General features: G+C 36.1%; 2 protein-coding genes across 2 annotated transcripts; one reads left to right on the top strand and one right to left on the bottom strand.

Moving 5' to 3' along the window:
* Positions 1-1,155: 1,155 nt before the first annotated feature.
* LOC113057049 (homeobox protein EMX1-like) lies at positions 1,156-6,303 on the top strand. Its single transcript, XM_026224068.1, has 3 exons — positions 1,156-1,789; positions 3,594-3,778; positions 5,347-6,303. The coding sequence occupies exons 1-3, from the start codon at positions 1,447-1,449 to the stop codon at positions 5,512-5,514; spliced, it is 696 nt and encodes a 231-aa protein (XP_026079853.1). The 5' UTR covers positions 1,156-1,446; the 3' UTR covers positions 5,515-6,303.
* A 3,699-nt stretch (positions 6,304-10,002) lies between these two features.
* LOC113057500 (sideroflexin-5-like) lies at positions 10,003-19,948 on the bottom strand. The gene is made up of 12 exons (XM_026224923.1): positions 19,889-19,948; positions 19,457-19,483; positions 19,151-19,205; positions 18,617-18,642; positions 18,466-18,519; positions 18,336-18,388; positions 17,434-17,503; positions 15,676-15,766; positions 13,755-13,829; positions 13,591-13,675; positions 10,865-10,981; positions 10,003-10,081 (listed from the first exon to the last, which is right to left on the bottom strand). The coding sequence occupies exons 1-12, from the start codon at positions 19,946-19,948 to the stop codon at positions 10,003-10,005; spliced, it is 792 nt and encodes a 263-aa protein (XP_026080708.1).
* Between the last annotated feature and the right edge of the window lie 1,501 nt (positions 19,949-21,449).

Raw genomic sequence — 21,449 nt, 5'->3', positions numbered from 1 at the left:
GGAATAGTTTCAGTAATTTAGCCGCTCAGTCGTGTAGGCTAGACCTCATAATGCTGTCTTGCAGGCCAGTCCGAGTCCGCTGACCGGCTGAATGATCGGAAACAGGTGCAGTCTGGCCCGCCACGAGATCTTATCGAGGTGCAGTTCTGGAAATCACGCAGTGAAACAAGTTAATACGTTACTGCGTACACGGGTCAGCGACTCTTCGTTATAATCGACAGGCATGGTTAAAGACTAAAAGATGACTGTAACTACGGTTTGGATAGACAAAACAGTCATCACTTTGACGAGTTTAGTTGTACTCGGTAGCCTATTTGTTTCATTAGGCTATATTCTGCTGATCAATATGTAGCCTATTATCGGTGGGTGAAAATTAAAATATTTACCAGAACTCATTGTAGGCATAATTGTCAGAGAATCAATCAAATGCTTGCTTTACTATAGCCTACTATCTTTAAAAAAAAAAAGTAACTTCTTTGGCGTCAGTGTTTCCACAAAGAACATTTGGAACCTTTTTATTCTGCAAAAGGTTATTTACTAAGCACTAAGAACCGTTTTTTTCTTTTAAGAACTGTTCACTAAAAGGTTCTTAGGGGAACCAAAACGGGTTCGTCTTTGGCATCGCTGTGAAAACCCCCTCTTGGAACCTTTATTTTTAATATTGTAATTAACTCTTAATGCTATTTCAAAATTAATATAGAACGGATATGGGTTTGTTTTAGGCTACTCTAAGACTCATTTTTGTTTTCTTGGAAATAGGCTATTATTCTATTTTTTTGTAATAGAAGCAACAAAATTATCAAAATCTGATATTCTGGTATTTTTAGGTTAGTAAGGCTAAGCTGAAGAAACGTGATATTTTAATGAAAAGTTTTAATGAAGAAAACAAGTTTAAAACAAGTTCTTTCTATAGGCTAGATATTCTTAACAAGGCTGGAATAGACTGCATATTGTAGTAGCCTAGACCATGAAGGCTTGCGTAATGTTTGACGTGTGACAAGGAAAATAGTTTTCGATTATCTACAGCGTAGGAACTGACCTGTTGGAGGCAGCCCCATTGAAGTGAATGATCAAACTAATAGAGTTCATTATCTGACCCAAATGAACGAGGGACCCGCCCACCGCCGGAGCTCTGTGAGCCAAGGGCTTTCATCCAATGAGTGCAAGCCTCAGACGACACTGTGTGGCGTCCCTCAAATCCAACTTCATGGGTCTCGAGCTTATATTCTCACTTTTCCTTTCATGATTTATGGACACTCGTGGATCGATGGATTACAGAGCAGTTGGCCAAAGTAGGGAATATGAAGGTGTTTCATATTAAGTTTCTGTCTAACCCTACAATGTCTTTCTAAAGTAGTGCTGCTGACAGAGGTCACTAAAAGGGAGTTTTGAAAGGACGTGAAGGCGAACATCATCTGCTGGACTGTACCGCTACCGTCAAGGACAATGTTTTCGGCAACGGGAAAGCGTTGCTTTACCATTGAGTCTTTGGTGGCTAAGGAAAGCCCCTTAACACAAGAAGACCCTATTCGCCCTACCGCCCTAAGCTACACGGCGCCTGCTGACAGTTTTCTTAACGGGTATCAAAGCCCCGCAGGCCGCGCGCTCTATCCAAACCCCGAGCTGGTGTTTTCCGAGACTGTGAACCATGCACCTCTCAGCATGCACCCACACCAGCTCGGCGGCACACACCTCCAACACCCGCATTTCTTTGGCACGCAGCACCGTGAACCACTAAATTTCTATCCGTGGGTCTTAAGGAACAGGTTTTTTGGCCATCGGTTTCAAGGTAAGCATTTAACACGATATTTGCATCCACCACGCATTAAACAACGTTTTCACCTAAATAAAAATAATAAAATAGCATTTGCATATGAAGTATGCTTTTCCAATGGCGCTCAATAAAAGTAGTCTGCGTTTGCTGCCGTGCATTAAAAGGCATGCGTGTTTCACTGAACTCATCTGATCATCATAAATGCACGCTTGCGGCTACAGGTTAGACTGCTTACTACTGTGGAGCGGGATAACACTGATAGTTTGATTTTGTATTGGAAAGTAACGCCGGAAAACCTGCAAATGAAAAATCACAACTGACATGCTTACTGCTTTGTGCGCGCCCTGGGGCGATACTTAAACGGGACACACAGATTTAGACCAGGCTGTCCACTGACAAAAGCAGGATTGTAATATAACAGCAGGATTGGAGAACAGTTCCGATAACAGTAATTGCTTGATCTTGAATTCAGAATGTCCACCAGTTTTTGCCTACGGCAAAATGCAGATACAATTTATTCTGCCTTAAATCCCGTTTGTAAATTATTTTTATAGGCTATGGTAAATAATCTAACGTAAGATTAGGCTACCTCTTTTTTTCCCCGAGTGTCCAAGATGACATTTAATTATGTAATATTTTATTAGGCTAGTTGACAGTTACTTCTTAATTACTCTGTTATTACTTATATATTATTGCACACTAATCACTGTCGAGCTAATGACAGATAACGAATCTACTCTGATGAACTCGTTACAGCTCCTCATTATCACTATTTTATTTTCATAGCTCATTGGACGATTTGTTCTCTTCTGGTGTTGAAGCTGTTGTCTAAAGACTTTTAAACAATGAACTGAATTTTTTTTATATAAAGGTCAAATATTGTTAATTAGCTAGAAGTGCTAATACATGACCTAACAGTGATAATGACGTTTAATGAGGAGTCTAATTTTATGAGTTTAGTAGACTAGGATAGGTCATTTCTAATAATTAAACGTATAGGCCTAGTTGTAATGCTGGATTTTTTTTTTGTTTTTTTTTTTTTTTTGTTTTTTTTTTTTTTTTGCTGCAACTGTTTTAATTAAGAACATTTAAAACTGACTGACCCTGTGACTTTTTTTGTTTTATAGACTAGTCAATCATCAGGTTAAAAGTTAATTAGTCATCTTATGCGTAATGAGTGTTAAAGGCAAATTACATGGCTATTAATGAAAGAAAGAAAGAAAGAAAGAAAGAAAGAAAGAAAAAGATTCAAATATTTTGCAAGGCTATTTATTTCAATTAATTCTTATTATTTGGAATTCATATTTTCTAGACAAATACATTCAAAAATTACCATGGAAGGGGCATAGAGAAATATTTTGATTGTTTTCATAATTTCTTAGCGAGTTATAAATACACAGCTACCTAAAATATTATTCTGTCATAAAGTCTATCCTTCAGACTTTTCTTAAAGAATTACTTCCAAAAAATCAAGTTTGAAGTTTGCTCGTTTGAATAAGCTAACTTTAAAATCGCCCAAAACAAACTGGAGTGCGTTAATAGCTATAGTTTATTCTAAAATAATCTACAATTATAAAGCATAACATAGCCTATACTATTCCAAAATATATATAAATTAAAGTAGCCTAGTCATAAAAGCAGGGTACTTTTTTGACATTTTAAAGTCGATAGTTGGCATTGACATTTGCTTACATTTAGGCTAAACGAAGAGAGCTTTTAAATGTTCCTTAGCCTACAGTTTAATTTATGGGTTTAATGAAGCTGTCCCGTATCGTCTATATGCAATTTAAAGTGCCTATTGTCGTTATTATTATTTCAGGAAGCGAGGTCTCACAGGACACGCTGTTATTGCACGGACCTTTCGCAAGGAAGCCCAAGCGGATCCGCACCGCGTTCTTGCCCTCTCAGCTGCTGCGCCTGGAGCGAGCCTTCGAGAAGAACCATTATGTAGTCGGAGCCGAACGGAAACAGCTCGCTAACAGCCTCAGCCTGTCTGAGACTCAGGTAAACATTAGTAAACTAGTGCTATAACACAATTCAAATTATGTTGTTCTCATGCACATCGAAAATCTATTCATAGCTAATATTTTTAAAGGCACAAAAGTAGGCACAGCTAAAATAGTCTTTAGCTTACGGTTTCGCTTGCAATTAGAGAAAGTGTTCAGTCGAGTTTCACAAATATAACAGACAAAAAAGGCTTCAACTAGAAAAAAAATATTCCTGAGGAACCAGGAATCGATAGTTAAAATAGATAGGCTACGTAAACGGGCCTATATAATGATGATGATAAATGTTTTTAAGTTATGTTGAAATGTTTGGTATGAAATGTGCAATGAGTGGAAACTGACGACTATAATAATGAGACATTTCTTTATTTTGAATGATTAATGTTTTACTGACAAGCTGTTGCTGTTGGCCTACACGATAATGTAAACAACACTTGGGCTGCTTGCTAAATCCAGAAACGGGCCAATAGCAGAATAAATCCGACGCTTGCTGGCCGTGTGTCGCTCTGTGATATTATTTTATCTTAGGCCAAGAATGAGTTCTAGCCTAGCAACTTACTTTGTAAGTAAGACTAACCCATTCACCCAGATCAAATGATGTAAAGCTCAGTTTGAAAACGTTTTAATCGTCATATAAAAGAGAATAGCTATATATCTCATTTGTGTGTTTAGGCCTACATTTCATTCAAACCCTGGCAAAAGTTAGTTTACTTGTACCTCCAAATTATGCCATCTGGCTAAATAAAGAGTAAAATAACACGACTTGATATGTCGCAACATACTAATTTGTAAAATGTTACAAAATCTTGTAAGCTATGCTATAAAAAATAAAATAAAATAAATAAATAAAACTAATGTTAAATAATATGATTATTAACATCGCTTTATACCAACTATTTGGTGGGTAATTAATTTATTTTAATTTCTAAGCGTAGGCCAGTGTTTTATGAAAAATGATTCACGATCTCGTGTTTCGAGCATCTCCTGAATTTGTTCAACATGGCGCGCAGGAGAATAAATAAAATAAAAAATAAAGGTAAATCATCGTTTTTCCTTCACCTTCTGCTGGGATGTTTTTACTATCCTTATGTTTCTTTAATGCGACTATTTATGGTGGTAAGCATATTGCCTTCTTTAAATGTGTGAAATGTCCAGTTAGGCTAGAACATTTTTAATTAGAAATCCAAATACATTAAACGGCTACTTCATATTTGCGAGATCTTTTAAATCCTTTTAAAATATATGGAATCGTTTTTTTTTTTTTTTTTCGTTTATTTTATTTTATTTATTTTTTTTTGGAGGAGGGGGGTGGATTTCATATGCAACAAAGTTCTGAAACAAATAAGAAATTGAGAAGAAAAAAAACCAGAATCATCCGGAATTGTTGTTGCTGTCTCGTGGCATTAAAACGATTCGATTAGAACAGAAATGAGTTTAAACGTTGTTGCTAAGCTTCAGTCACGATCTGTCTCGGTTTCTCACTAGTGACAGGCTAAACTGTCAACCGTATAGCCTACTTACCAAAACCTTTATGGCACTTATGTCCTGATCATCTGCTCCCTTCAGGTAAAAGTGTGGTTCCAGAACCGCAGGACCAAGTATAAGAGGCAGAAGCTGGAAGAAGAGGGCCCAGAGTGCACACAGAAGAAGAAGGGAAACCACCACATGAACCGCTGGAGGATTGCCACCAAACAGACCGGATCTGAGGACATAGATGTCATGTCTGATGCCTAAGACCAACCTTAACACTGCCTAAATGAACACAAGACCAAGAAAACCACTATTTATTTAATATTATTAGTCATGATATCTCAGATTCTAAACCTAACTGCAGAGAACCTGACCACATTGTGAGTTAAGGATGAATTAAACCGGTCTACACCCAGGACTGAACACTATAGCCGTTTAACACCTCTGCTGGAATTATCCAGTTTTTCAGACATGCATCCCCTGTAAGAAAAAAATCATATTATATATGACTGTCTTTCTCTTCATCTTCTTCTTGTTTTTTTTTTATTGTTTTTTTGGAAGAAATTGTATTTAAAACTTACAATGAAGTTAATTTTCACAAGTCAATATTTTTTAGTTCTAATAATTTAGTTGTTTCTTTGTATAGGCGGTTACTAAAATTGACATTTTATTCAATACAATATGATGTTGCCTTCATTTATCAAGAGATTGTGAAGTTCCAAATGATTTAAGACATGCTGATTAAACTGGTGGCAGCTTTAGGTAATTATAGCAACTAGATTGAAATAAGTTAAGTGATGTGAGGAATCAGTTTACCAGCCAGTTTTAACATGAGCCATCCTGTACCCACAGCATAGAGGCAAGGGTGTATGTGTCTGTGTAAATAATGGTCTCTGTATCTAAAGGAGTGTAGGAATTGCTGTTAGAGTGTAATGGGATGAGTGTGTGTGTGTGTGCTCTTGTTTTTGTGACATATCAGGACACACCTCTGTATAATGACATGGGTATGACACAGGTATTACAAGGAGAGGGTGACTTATGAGCACATAACCCATGTCCCCATTTTTCAAAACACTTATAAATCATACAGAATGGTGAAGGGCGATATAATATACAGTTTGTACGATATAAAAACCATTACACCTATGGGATGTCCCCATTTTTCACTAAAACAAACATGTGTGTGTGTGTGTGTGTGTGTGTTTTGTGTGATGTCATTCAGTGGGCCTGAATACAGGCTGATGTATGCAGGTTTCTCTGTAACACCCATAAACTAAGGTGAATGTTTGCCAATTTACACATTAGTTTCTTTATAGTGTTCATTCATCTCATTTTCAAGCAAAACATGATCAAAAATGTCCATAATTAATAAAGATGTTTCAGAGACAAACCTTATTAGCAGCTCACACCTTATTGTCCCCCTATAATATATATATATATATATATATATATATATATATATATATATATATATATATATATATATATATATATATATATATATATATACATACATACATACATACATACATACATACATATATATATATATTTATATATATATATATATATATATATATATATCACAAAAGCTGATTGTAAAGGGCTTTTTTATCACATGAAAAACAGTTTACCTTTTAAAAATGTTTTCACACACACACACACTCAGACAAAGGGATAACGCCTGCTGGCAACTTTCCTCTCATCTCACCTTGCTAACTTCCTGTCAAAAGAAACCGAGGAAGATTGTGTTAAACAAACCCGCAGGTGACCTTTAACCTCAACATTTGACCCTGAGCCTGCAGTGTGAGCAAGGGTTGTGAGAGTGAAATGCACAGACTGATGACACCCGAGTATCACTGTCAAGTACGACAAGAGTGTATTGAGACGAGGGAGAAAAGATTGTTTTGGTGAGTTTGTTTTGAGGCCATCAGATATCCAATCCTGTGCACAGGTGCACACATCACATCCTCTGCAGCTTTAAATCACACATTCCATGCATTCTCAAAAAACACTCTTTCCTCTTTGAGAAAGGAAAGTGATTGAGAAATAGATGAGTGTTTGTTAATGCACGTAAAAGACTTAAGAACTGTGTGAATGCACATGTAATTTTGTAAGGCTGTACAAACTGTAGCTGGACAGTCTTAGCAAAAATGATTGTAATTTTAACTGTAAATGCAACAATAAATGCCTGTTAAATGGTTAATGGTAAGCAACTTTGCTATATATGAGATAATGCGAGATTTATTTATTTGAAAGTGAAATACATCAAAGAGAGCAAAAGTAAAAAATAAAAAAAAAGTCATCTTATAATTTAGTTGGGGGAAAAACATAAATTGGCATTTCCCAGAATTCTCTCTTTACATCTGAAGGCTTTTCATTGAAATGAAATGTTTGTTGAACAATGAACCGTTAAATAGTGTTTTCTTACCGGTTATGTACATTAGGCTTTTGTTTTACATCTTATGTTGTTAAATTAATATTTACTGTGTTATTTTAGTGTTGTGCATGGGTTACCGTAATGGTGCGCATCTTTAGTATTTACCTCAGCTTATGGGAAAGCTACTTGTGATGAACTCCACTGATTCATCATGTGGCTAAATATCACCCCGGCCTTTAATATGTTTGTCAGTTTATTGTAAACAGATTTTAGTCATTTAGTACGTAAACATTATTTCAGTCAAATAAATATGTTTTACTGTAGATTTAAGTTTAATCAATAAACAACCACATCTTACAGCAACTTCTTTTTCAGTGTGAGCTGCTTACAGCAGGTGATGGTGTAATGGAGAACTATAGGTAAACAGAAGCTTGTTGATGTAGAGTGGCACTCTTCTGGAACATACTTGACTGCTTGTTTTGAAAGGAACCTCAATGACTTCTTGCTCAAAGAATTATTATATTAAGTCATCAGTCTTTTTTTGTTGCAAACTGAATCAGTTGCAGTGGAAACATTTATCTTATAACAAATTACTGAATGTATAACTCTGTCATTACAAGTGTCTTACAGCGAGCAGTAAATGTATTACAAATAATTATACCAACACTGGAACAAAGATCGTATTTTTTATTAATTTTGATATGAGTAGTGAAATAATGAGTAGTGATATGAATAGTTAAGCCAGGCCCTTCTGTCACAGGACGGATCATTTTCATAGACCTGGTTTTAGTCAATACTGACAAATTTTGTTTGCCTTTATAGGATAGTTTTATGCTCACACAGAAACTCCAGTTCCTATTGTCATAGAAATTAAAGACTTGATTTCGAAATAATAAAAAAAGCTGACAAAAAGGGAAGGTATAAGCAGTAATGTTACCCTCATTAATGCGGTCATGTGCATGTTGTGCAACTGTGTATGGCAGTCCTGCACGGTTAATGATTCTACATGCGGCTTCATGTCATGTCTCTCCTCACTACTGCCCACTGTGATCTGTTCCCGTGACAACCAGGTAGAAAAACACACAGGTCCACTCCCTCGTTCTAGCGATGGATTTAATGATAAAATACAAGTTAACAGGAATCATTTTACAGTCCTGCCAAAGGAACTCAAACACATCCAAATAAAAGCAGAGATACAATCATCTGTAAACCATAGATCAAACGGATGGAAAAAGAAGAAAGCTGGAATTGCACAAATGCATATATTGTTTCTGTTCATTAAACATACTAATGATGTTTTAAGGCCTTTCTGTGTATTTTTTTGAACAAAGCAAAAGAGAAAAGCAATTGATTTTATCGTATATTTAAGTATGCAAATAAAAAAGAAAACCAATGTCAAAAAAGTGTAAAAAAAAAAATCCTTGTAGATAAAATTGAGTGAGCCTGATCAATTTTAGTTAATACTGACCTATACAAAACAGTTATAAAATGTTCCTGTAACGACAGTTATGGTCTGATATATATATATAAATTAAGATTTACAAATATTTAATAAGATTTGGATGTAGTAATACATTAAAAAATATGTATAATGATACTCACAGTTCTACAGATTTATTAAGTAATATAGATCATAACTTAGAATATATAAGTTATATCCTCTGGTAATTCATTATTGTTTTTTAAATTACAATTTAATTTGAGCATGATTGAACAATAATAATAAAAAACAATAAAGAAATTTTTTTTACTATTTAAATTGAGGGTAATTTGGGTTTTGCAAAGGCATTATTAGAAAATAACACAAAGAAACAAACCCAATTACAAATGTTATTATTGTAATAAATGTTACAAATGGATTATTTTTCATTACTACTCAGTTTGAGAATGATTTGGGGTTTGTAAAGCCCTTTTAAGAAAATAACTAAGGCGATTTAGTTATGTGTAAAAATAAATAAATAAATTACAATCGTTTAAAATATCAAAACTGATTGTTTAAACATTGTGTTAAAACAATTACTCTGTAAATATTTATTTATAGTCAGATAATACAGAACTGATTGAATGGGAAGGCTGGTAAATATGTACATTTAAAGTACATCACAGGGAAATTCAAAAGAATACTTGTTTTCACTGCTGTAAATATCCCAAAATCCTCTATTTGCAACTTCCATGTTCAACTGCATGGAAAGAGGATGATTAGCGCTGGTGTGAGTCTGTCTCTGTGTGTGGCTGAGAGAGGATTCACATTCACACACAGCAGGAGCAATCCAGTGAGATGCAATCAAAATTTGTAATGATGCTTTGCATTTTTCAGTTTTTACCGTGAGGGACAGAGACATTAGTTGCTGGGTGTGAAGCATTCAGACTGGTTAAAGACCCTTGTTGTAAGTCAGGATCTTGCACTCTGTTGCAGCAGCAATCTCTGGCTCGAGGTCTGACACGTGGATCAGAGAGACAGGAAACAGGTTCGGTCGAAATATGACAAATACAAACAAACAACCATACCTGGACAGCATTTATAGCTTCATTAACCTCTAACTATTCTTTTCATTTAATTTAGCTTTAGTGTTAGCACAAATGCCAGGAAAAGATTGTAACATCCAATTTTCTCATATATGATTCCACTGTTTTGATTACGGAGTGTTTTTATTTTTATACTGACATTCAGATTCAGATCTTTTGGCTACAGCGAGATAACCATTCACAGCAATCATCAAGTCATTAAGATGTTTAAAATGTTTCATCAAATGAGAATTAAAAGTGTGCCACGTCTTTCCAGCCTCGAGCATTTTTCACAGTCAAAACTGACACTTCAGGCATCATAAAAAGCTAAAATGAAGCTGCGAGCACTGGTAAATATCCAAACCAGGGCCAAAACTTGCAATATTTTGCTCAGAAACAGATGGCGATGAGTGTGTGAGTGTGTGAGGCAGAATCTGAAACAGACATCCTGTGGGGTGTGAAAAGGTGGGGGGGGACAAGAGTGGAGTTTTTTGGGAGCGTTCGTCTGGAACCCTCGGAAAAGTGTAAAGAGGGAGCGAGAGAGTGAGAGGAGAGGAGGAGGGGAGGGGTGGGAGAGGAATAGAAGTAGTTGGCAGCACATATGTCTGCAGTTCAGTAACCATATGGATGAACAGCTTAATAAACACCATTTTAAAGCATAACCGTCTTCACGGCAGACAAAGAGAAGGGGACGGAGCGGATGGAGGGAGGTGTGTGCGAGTGCTCACCTGACTGTTTTGGGGGAACAGGCTGATGGCAACAGGCAGCGCTAGGCCGAACATGCAGAGACACACCATGCTGTGAACAGGCAGCCCGAGACGAGGGCGCTTCTGCAGCAGAGGGAGCCTAACGTACAAACACCCACAAAAAATGCAAACGTTACTGACAAGGCCGTGAGCATTCCCGCCATTTTTGTTATCAAAGGGACTCGCTGACACTTATGAACTGCTGTGCGTGATTGCTCCCTGACACCTCCCCCTCCCTCCCTGGCCGCAGTGCGTGTGGGGGGTTGTGGGATAGCGTGCTCCGCAGGAGTCCTCCAGAGTAGTCCTGCTTTAATGAAGCGGTGACTGCCTAATGATGACTTCATCAACACATACGCATGATGAGCTTTAATTGGCCACCAGAAACTCTCTCTCTGTGTGTGTATACATGTATGTTTGGGAGAGGAACAGAACAGGGGAAAAGATCAAAGTATGTTAAAGACCTTTTATCATCTCCATCAACTGCTCTAAATAAATCGACACACTCATCTGTCACTCTCCCGTGAAGAGGTCAAAGCTGAACTCAAGTGACATGTAGTAAACAACAGTTAGTTACAGTCTTTAAACTAAATGCATCCTTATCCTATGATATTATGGATGCAAAATATTTATGACCAATAACCAATTAAAAAACAGATATTAAAATTCTATTAAAAATTTAGAAACTTATAAAATCCATTTACATTTAGCAAACATTTTGTTTGTTAAAGATTGCATTTAAAAGTGTGAAATTAATAGTTTTTATTTTATTATTAATCTTAAAGGGGTGTTACATGGCAAAGGTAGTCTAAATGTAAGTTTTTTGTATTTTTTTCAGTAACACAAAGCATTTATGTATAATGCATTATAAAGGCATTCATTATGTAATGCATAATACATCATTTCAGAATTAATTGTAATCAGTTGTAATCACATAATATTTGTAGATTGCTTGTTACATCTGAAACTGGTTGTTTGGCATGCATTTTAAAGCATTAAAGATGGAACAAGTATTATAATGTAACATAACATTACATTAACAATTATTCATGAATCATACATTAAAAGGCATAATTTATGAATAAAAAAAATTTGAAATGCACTGTAAAATAAACTTTTCTTTTTATACTACAAAAAAATGCATTAAAAAAATCCTGACAGTACAAATCACTAACATATTGGCAATTCCTGCAGCAATCTCTATAACAATAATATCTGAAAGAAGATTTGTAAAATTGAAATCAGCAAATAAGCAAATTTGCTTGGTTTTGACTAAAGCTCATTTAAATTTCCTCTAGATTATTTCATGTGACACTGTTGCATCTTGCAAGACAATCTGAAACCATTTCATTTCATTTTTGCATCATACTTTAAATGCAAAAAAATGGCACCTCTGACTGTTTAGCAAAAGCAGCTGTCTTCATTTTCAGACTCACCTAGAGAGACAGGTGAAAGGTTTAAGCACCACACATATATCACACAGACTCCTCTCAGCACTCTAATTAATCAAGGATAGCCCTGGCCCTCAGCCCCACCCTCAAAGCAGTGACCCTCCTGCAGCCCTGTTCTTGCTCCATTGAGAGCCAGTGAGGGTGAGCTGACAGGCAGAATAGCAGAGGACAACTCACCATTTACTGCCACTCTCACACAGACACACACACATAGCTGCACACACCTGCGAATCAAGAGCAGGAAGAATTTGAGGAGGTTGCGACATAGTCTAGGAGTCATAAAACCCATCGAATTCTGGTGAAGAGTCGATCCCACTCTTCAACAGAAATGTGCATTTAGCATTTTGGAATTTGATACAAAAGGAGTTAAAAGATTGCATAGCTGAATTTTTTTTACAGCCACTACTCTAGTTTTCAGTGTCACATGATCCTTCAGAAATGTCAAATGTTTAATTAAAAGTAATGCTTCATTACTGAATAAAAGTATGAATTTCTTTCAAAGAAAAAATAAATCTTACTGGTCCCTTTAAATTGTGGCACATTTAGTAACATTTAGTCCATGTGATTTGTGCACTTTATTTTAAGAATTCTGTAGTCATATGATTTTTGTTAGGAAAAGGCTGAAATGTAAGTTATGATTCACTGATTGATCTCATAACCAATCATGGTGTGCCACCATTTAATTCTAAGCATATTAAAATTGCTCAAGTTCAGAAAACACTGAAACACTATATAGGCTACCAATGTCATATTTTGAAGTTAACAGCCAAACATCTCCTTGTCTATGAGGAATAAAAATTGAGAATTTGGTACATTTTAAGATTATATTAAAGTTGCTGTATGTAGGATTGACACGAGTGTTTGAACTAGGTATTGCAGTCCAAATTCAAAAACTTTAAAAGGGTTTTTTTCACCTAGGCCCTCCTACTTGAAGCAAACGCAGGTTGCCAGATTGACGACACCAACAGGAACGAGTGTACTTGACGATGAATGAAATGAAGTAACGCTGTTTTGAAGCCGACAGATGTCGAAATACAATTGGGTAAACTGGCAGTGGCGGGTTTCACAAACCAAAACAGAGACTGACATTCCAGCCCTGAATGCACATTTTAAAAGGAAAATACCTGACTGTTGCATTATTTTTCAGATAAACAGGTATGTTAACTTAAAACACCTTTAATGATACATAAAAAGCTGTGATCAAACTGTGAAATACAAATACACCAGGACATATAGTGCACAAAAGAAGAACTCCTCTGACCTCTCCAGCACGGCCATTATTAAAGACGGCAGCAGGAGAACAGGCATGGGCAGCACGACATGAGTCAAGGATGTCTCTATCAGAGCTTGAACAAAAAGACATATATCAGATCAGAACTCACAATAGGACTGCACAAAAGCTGCCAGTAACCTTCCACCTCATACGTGCAAAAGGATCCATAATCACATGCCTGGAAACCAGCTTTGAGGTGCCCACCACATCGCCTTTATCATCCAATGTTAATGTGCAACCAGATTATCAACTGAAATTAGAAGAAAGCCTATTAAAAGTTAGTAGTATGATGTGTCATGTAAGCTGAATAACTGAGGAAGACATAGAAAATTCCATTTCAAATAAAAATATGCATATAAGTATTATTTTACTGCACATTACTCACATTTATAAAACCATCCAGGCGAGTTTAATATTCAATGTTCAATATTTTACAAAAGTATCTTTATAGTAATAATAGGACTTGTAACACTAGGCTATATGCATTTGCAGGCAGATTATAATCATTCACACACACACACACACAATTTTTTTGAACATAAAAATCTAGACATGCAAACAGATTTTATCATTCAACATTGTACTTCTATATCACATTACACATTTTATAGACCATTTGCTAGATGGTGGGTGACACATCTTACTGCAATCTCCCATTCATATAATCTCCCAATAAAAATACCACAGAACAAAACGAACAGAATACAATAGTAATAACCTGTCAGAGAGTCAACACCTGTGGATGTTAAAATAAAAGCAATCAGAACTGGAAAACATTCTTGATCTGGAATGTCGGTGCTAAGAGGGGTTAACTGGATATAAAATAAATAGTTTATATGGTCAAGTCAAAGTGCACACGTGAATTACAAGAGGAAAAATTATTAGAATAATGATTTACTTCCTGGCATTATCATCTGAGGCATGTGGTGAGATTGGTGTGGGTGTGTGTGAGAGAGAGAGAAATAAAGAGAGCCTGAAGCATTTTTAATTTACAGGCCTTGTGTTGTGAGTTATCAGTGTTCAGTGCTGCAGTGTTGTGGGGCTGAGTTAATTGGCTGAGTAAATAGCTATTCACCTCTGAGGGGTTCAGACCCAGGCCAATTAAACACACACACACACACACACACACATACGCGCGCATGCCGAATCAAAAATGGAGAACAAAGAAACATAAACAAATGCATATTAAATTTCATATGAAGGAGGTCCTGCTTTAGGTCACCCATAGAGACAAAAACCACTGTGAACATCCCCGCTAAATTCGAGATTTCATTTTGAGGTTAACAACAGCAAAAGAAAAAAAAAAAAGATTAATTTGCATTTTACTTAAAATAATGCAAAAGGCAAATTTCAAACACTTTGTTTTCAGTATTTTCCATTAGCTGCATTTAATTGCCTTTTATAACTAAACACAAAAAAAAAAAAAAAACAACAACAACGACATGGCGGCCTGGAGACAGGGAACTCAGTGCTAACACAGAGGGCACTTTAGGCCTAATTAACCAATTAGAGAGCGGCAGCCGAGAGCTAACAAGGTCCCGTCACCCCTGCCCAGAGAGGTGAGGGGGGAACCTGCTGATTTAATTAAAGGGGTGGGGTGGGGACGAAAACAATTTAATTACAACCAAGCATCCCCAAGGCATTGTGGGACAGTCTCCCTCAGCCCCTCTGGACCTGTTTGAGCCTCAGAACACTAATGGAACACTGAGATAACATTTCAGCAGCAGCCCCCTCTGACAACAGGATCAGTCAAAACACAACGCGCTAATACACAACAATAAACAAACGCTTGGGGTTTAATGAAAGTCTGAATAAATGCTCATTTAGAAATTGAGTGTCATTACAAATGCAAAGACGTCAGCTTTCAGACAGCAAAAGAGCTGACTGAAAACTGTAGGCATTAATTAATATAGTGCATTACTCAATCGTTTTATGCTTTAATAATCAGCAGTTTAGCAAGACTGCATGACAGGATGCTTGATTTTTTTCATGAACACGACAGGGCAGATTATAAGCGGTGCATGTCAGAAAATCATCACATACATAAACATGCTCTCACACACATGCACATACCAACAGCAGGGAATGAGATGAACCTATGGACCAGGAGTCTTGTAGCTGGACTGTAATTCTCAGCTCTTTTAATGAGAAGATTCAGCCCCACCTGTGCACACATTCAATTTACATTTAATTTATTTAAAAATAAAGTAAAAAATAAATAAATGTAAAAAAAACTAACGAAAAAACCCACATAATTATAAATTTGTACACACACACATATATACATAAATACATATATACATATATATACAGTTCAAAAGTTTGAGGTCAATAATATTTTTATTTTAAAGATGTTAATATCTTTATTCAGAAAGCACACATGAAATTACCAATATTACAAAAGTTTATAATGCTACAAAATATTTATATTTCAAATAAATGCTGTTCTTTCAGAATATTTTCCACACAACTGTTAAGCAGCACAAATGTTTTCAACACAGATAACAAAAAAGGTTTCTTGAGTAGAAAAACATTAGAATAATTTCTGAATGACAGATTCAAGCTAAAAACACACACACACACTGCTTCATTGTTTCATTTTCACATAATTCATAATAAAGTCTGGAGTTATTGCAACCAGAAATTCAGCTATATAAATTACATTTTGATATATATATATATATATATATATATATATATATATATATATATATATATATATATATATATATATATATATAAAAATTGTAATATTTCAAGCTATTACTGCATTTTTCATCAAATAAATGTGGCATTGGTGAGCATAAAAACTTCTGAACAGTAGTGGGTGCATATATATGTTTTATTATAATACTTCATTTTTTTATTATTCCTTTTCATCATTTTTTTTATTCTTTCATTAATAAGACAATATAGCCCAGACAGGAAAACAGATGAAGAGAGGGAGGAAACTTGAATTGTGTGGCCTTGAGCGCAGCAGATTTACACGTGTAGAGCACCCACATTACCCGCTGTGCCACAGCTATGGCTTTCTATTACACCTACCTGTCCTTCATTTAGAGAGTGACATCTCACATAATCATAGAGCATGACAGTTTCATGTTTGTGAGATCTGTCTTTAAATTCACCTCAAATGAGAACCCATCGCATACCTAATGAAACAATTAAATATTAGATTGATATAACAAATATAACCCATGAAGTCAAAAATGTTATGGAGACAATACACATTTGTTTTCATAGTGACCTTAAAAGCACGTAACTCCCAGTGGGCTTCATGACAGGTCGTGACAGGCCATTCTAAGTTGTTTCTCATCTTGCCTTGTGAGTCTGTGGTCATCTCTTTGAGCTCCAGTTAACAAACATCTGAGAATCAAACCCATTCACATCCCTTTCCTTCCCAGCAGGGGTCTTCAGAGGGATTGTAGTTTTAATTAGTCCCCCCCACCCCACCCCACCCCCACCTCACCCCCACCTCCCATATTTCTCACAGGCATGGGGCCATTTGTAGTTGTCGTCACCATGGTTCTGCTTGTCATGCCCCTGGGCATCAAACTGCCACCCAGCAGGGCAGCTAATTGGCTCTAGAGGACACTGGGGGCGTGACTAGAAGGATATGCAATTCAGCAATGTGAAATACAGCAAAGGGCCCTGTGTGCCTATGTGATGCTATCAGCCTCCATCAGTTCACTTATTAAAATTTGAGTCATGTAATACTAGAAAAGTCATGAATAATATTTTTTTTTCTGTTAACGTGAAATGGCAATTCAAAATGTAAAGATCAAAAGAGAATTTGTTCTACACATCAAATTACATAATACAGTTTTGTGCATGCATGTGAACTGCCCTGCTGACTGCACTGAAGTAACCCTGGAAAAACATTGACATTGGCGTGGGCTGAAAACATAAAATAGCATAAATGAATAAAATGAGTTGAATGAATGTCGCATGCATTAAAACGAATCCACTTGATGCTGATGCTGATATCATATGACTGTGGAGTAGTTCTTTAAAATTTTTTATTCTGATGATTGTATTCATAAAATAGTTAATCAGTAAAGATAATCATGATAAACAAAATGTGTAAAAATCATACATGTTTTGTTGTACACATAGCTTATTTTCTGCAATAACCCAATAGCCTTTTTTTCATTCATTTTTAATTATAATTGTAGAATATATGTGAATATATTTAAAATATGCCATGATATGCCTTCATAAACTGGTCAAAATTATATTACCTTTATATCGCACCTTAAAGCTGAAGTAGGTAACTTTTGTAAAAATGTTTTTGTGAAACCTGTCATTATGTCCTGACAGTAGAATATGAGATAGATAATCCGTGAAATCAAGCACCTCTGGCTCCTCCCAGTGATCCTATTGCAATTTGCAGAAATTCATCCGCTCCCGGTAAGAAACAACCAATCAGAGCTGCGGTCCGTAACTTTTTTTGTGTTCAAGATTTACAAAATGTATATAACAAGCGAGTACACCATGAATCCATTTTCCAAACCGTGTTTTAAGCCTGTCCTGAATCATTAGGGTACATCTAAAAAAAATGTGTTTATATTCGGACAATTTTAGATTGCTTCTGGGGTACCACAGCAGAGTAACCCAGTACCATTGTGATTTTTCATTGACATAAAGCTCCGGCTACAATGTTCTTCCGCAAGACCCAAGCAGTTCTGTTTATTAACCGCTAGAGCGTCAAATGTTACCGACTGCAGCTTTAAGATGCATTACGGTTGCAGTAGTTGACACAGGCATTGTGGCTCTGGTTCAGCCCCTGTGAGAAAAGACAGTCAGACAGTGAGTTCATAGTAAACAGAGCTTAGATTGACTTTTCATCTGGAAAGATCATACCTGCCTGAAGATGGTAGAAGCAAATGTCTGATTGGGTAAAAAGAGGCCCACAACCTATAATGAAGTTGTCATTTACAAGAAGTGATTTATGTTTTACATTTGGTGGGCTAGACAAGAAGGAAAAGTTCAGTATCTTTTCAAAATGACATACCACCGGAGTACCAAAGGGCATAAAACCTGTAAGGAAAAGGAAAAACATGTGCCAAGATGATTTCAGGAGAAAATGAACCCTTGATGCAATAATGGAATCACACTAAGACTGTAATTATGACATTCGAATAGGCTGGATCAGGACACAGAAGTACATTTCATGTCATGTTTATATTAATGATCAGGATTGGGCACTCTCATATGACATTATTACTGACCTTTAACACATTTATAAAATCTTCATTACTCATAAAAGATGGCAGCCATCATTATTGTAAGGTAGGTCTCTCTCTATCTGCTCTCTCTTTAAATAGTGGTGTTAACAGAAGACTAAAATACTCCTATTTCTGAGTGGCCCAACAACACTTCCAGACAGCAGGAGGGAGAGGGTTTAATCAGAGCCCATGCTGAGTGTGACCTTTGCCAACAGATCGGTCCAGAGAGACCCCCTACCACCTAACTCCAGTCTCCAGAGCTGGTAACAAGCAGAAGACTGCCTACCACCCATGACACAGACACACACTCACACCCTTACCTGACATGCGAAAGGGCATGGGGATCTTCTCTCCTGTGTCTAGATGGATGATGGCCTGAGGACATAATGAATCCACAGACAGCAGACAGGATGAAGAGGAGGAAGCGAGAGAGAAGAAGAGGTGAGAGCGAGCTGATGGGAGAATTACCATTCTGAGGTTAGCCGTAATTCTCCTCTCATTACACCACTATACAGAAGTACAGCTTGTGTGTGCGTGTCACACCGTGCACAAAGACGTTGAGTGATTTGAGCAGGTTCTTTCATCATAGCAACCTGTAAAGGGCTTTCAACGCTGTTCACACTCACCTGTTTAATCTTCTGCACCTCCCAAAGCTATTGCGAAAAACAGAAACATGCAAAAGAGGGAAATGTTTACAAGTATTACATCCTCACCTTGATTTTGTTGTGTAACTGAAGTTTACCAAGAAAACTGGAGTTCTTTACGCAACACGTGTAATTTTGAAATTTGATTGGCTGATGTTTGTTCCTCTTCTCACATACCCATATTAACCACATTAACTTTAACACACTTTTTAAATAAAGGTTCTTTATTGACATCTGTGGTTCCACGGAGAGTCTTTAACATCAATGGAATGATGATTTTTTATAAACTGTTCACTGAAGGGTGCTTTGGTGAACCAAAAATGGTTCCCCTGTATGGAATAACTGCAAAAATGTGTAGCAAACATGACACAATGGGGGTTTCCAAATTACCTTTTAATTAGGCCCCAAACGTACCTGCACATTAGTCACACTTAGAGGCAGTGTTCCATTTTTGAACTGATCCATGAGTTTCATACATTAATAAAAACACACATATATATATATATATATATATATATATATATATATATATATATATACACACACACACACACACACACACACACACACACATATATATACACGTTTTTATTTATATATATATATATATATATATATATATATATATATATATATATATATATATATATATATATATATATAAAAAAACAGGGAAACAGCATTCACATACAATCAAAATATTTAAGGTTTATGTTTCGGAAGACTCTCACTGTGTCTTAGTCTGCCATAAGATGAACCCTGAAAGTAACAGCGAATCTTTCAGAATAATAATAATCTAATATCATGTAGGAAATTAAACAACACTCTCACAGCAATTCATAATATTGTAATAAATAAATATGTTTATAAGTTTATAAGTTAAACATCTAGTCTAGCGTACCCGGTTGGTTGAGAAGGTTCATTGTTTTAGTTTAAAAATGCAATAGAAGTAGATACAGATTAAGTGGGACAAGAGGTGAAGTGAGAAATTGTATTTTGCATTTAATGTCTTCTTTTTTACTCTATACAGTGGAGATCTTGTTTAAAATGGCATCGTGTGGTTAAGTTATTTGGCATCACAATCACATTTAAAAATGAGAATGAAAAAAAAAATATTTGTCTTAGTTGATCAGGCATGTTTGTTGGTTAATTATATACTTGTTGCTTTATTAATTTATTTGTGCATGTGCAAATGATGATTTCCATACAAAGAATATGCAAAGAATTCAAAAAATAGGCTTCTAAGTTACTTCTTGTCTTGAAGGTCAGGTCTGTACAGAAAAATAATCATATGTTCACAATTTTCTTAAACCATTCGCCAAATTATTTCTGAGATAGCAGAAACTTTCCCCAGACGCGAGAGTCAGCTGCTGATGCAGACTCTGACTCCAGGGCCAAACCAGTTGTTTTTCGCGCGCCAGGTGTGTCCACCTCATTATGCGCGCGCACCAACTGTCTGCTGGCTGATCTGTAGACCTAAAAAGTTCTTCCAACGCAATTAAAATGTTCAAATGTGTGTGTGCAGGGAGGAATGCGAGATTATTAAGCAGCACGCAACATATTCTCTGTTCATCACGTCTAACAGACGGTCCTTTACACGCATTAAGGACGGTACCGCTGGAGCAATAACAGCAGATGTGAATCATCTGTATTAAAAAATAATTAAATGGATGAATAAATAAATTACATCTTCTTTTAAGGTTAAAGTTATTGAGTCACTAATGCATACAAAATGGGTTAAATTGCTTTTTTGTCGCAGTGAATGTTCCCACATGTTTTAATGGAGAACTGTGGTATTAATGAACTAGCTTTGGCACAAAAGAGTTTTTAACGACGTTTTATCTTGATTCTGAAGCTCGGAAATTATTAATGGAGGGCGTGCTAACGGAACCCCTAAAAAATATCAAAGATGTTCTTAAAAGTTGTCTATGGAGGCCTATTTTTCAAATAGACTACAAATAGGCCTAACTATATG

This window comes from Carassius auratus, chromosome 38 (genome assembly GCF_003368295.1).
Source record: "Carassius auratus strain Wakin chromosome 38, ASM336829v1, whole genome shotgun sequence".
NCBI lineage: Eukaryota > Metazoa > Chordata > Actinopteri > Cypriniformes > Cyprinidae > Carassius > Carassius auratus.
This window is presented reverse-complemented; position numbering and strand designations above follow the sequence as displayed.

Bases quoted from the DNA above. Each gene is read 5' to 3' on its own strand.
- LOC113057049 (XM_026224068.1), top strand. From the start codon at position 1,447: ATGTTTTCGGCAACGGGAAAGCGTTGCTTTACCATTGAGTCTTTGGTG. The intron at 1,790-3,593 runs GTAAGCATTTAA...TTATTATTTCAG, and splicing joins TTTTGGCCATCGGTTTCAAG to GAAGCGAGGTCTCACAGGAC. The intron at 3,779-5,346 runs GTAAACATTAGT...TGCTCCCTTCAG, and splicing joins TCAGCCTGTCTGAGACTCAG to GTAAAAGTGTGGTTCCAGAA.
- LOC113057500 (XM_026224923.1), bottom strand. From the start codon at position 19,948: ATGAAACTCATGGATCAGTTCAAAAATGGAACACTGCCTCTAAGTGTG. The intron at 18,643-19,150 runs GTAAGGGTGTGA...TTTTCCTTACAG, and splicing joins CATGCCCTTTCGCATGTCAG to GTTTTATGCCCTTTGGTACT. The intron at 18,389-18,465 runs GTATGATCTTTC...CTTTTCTCACAG, and splicing joins CTTCTACCATCTTCAGGCAG to GGGCTGAACCAGAGCCACAA.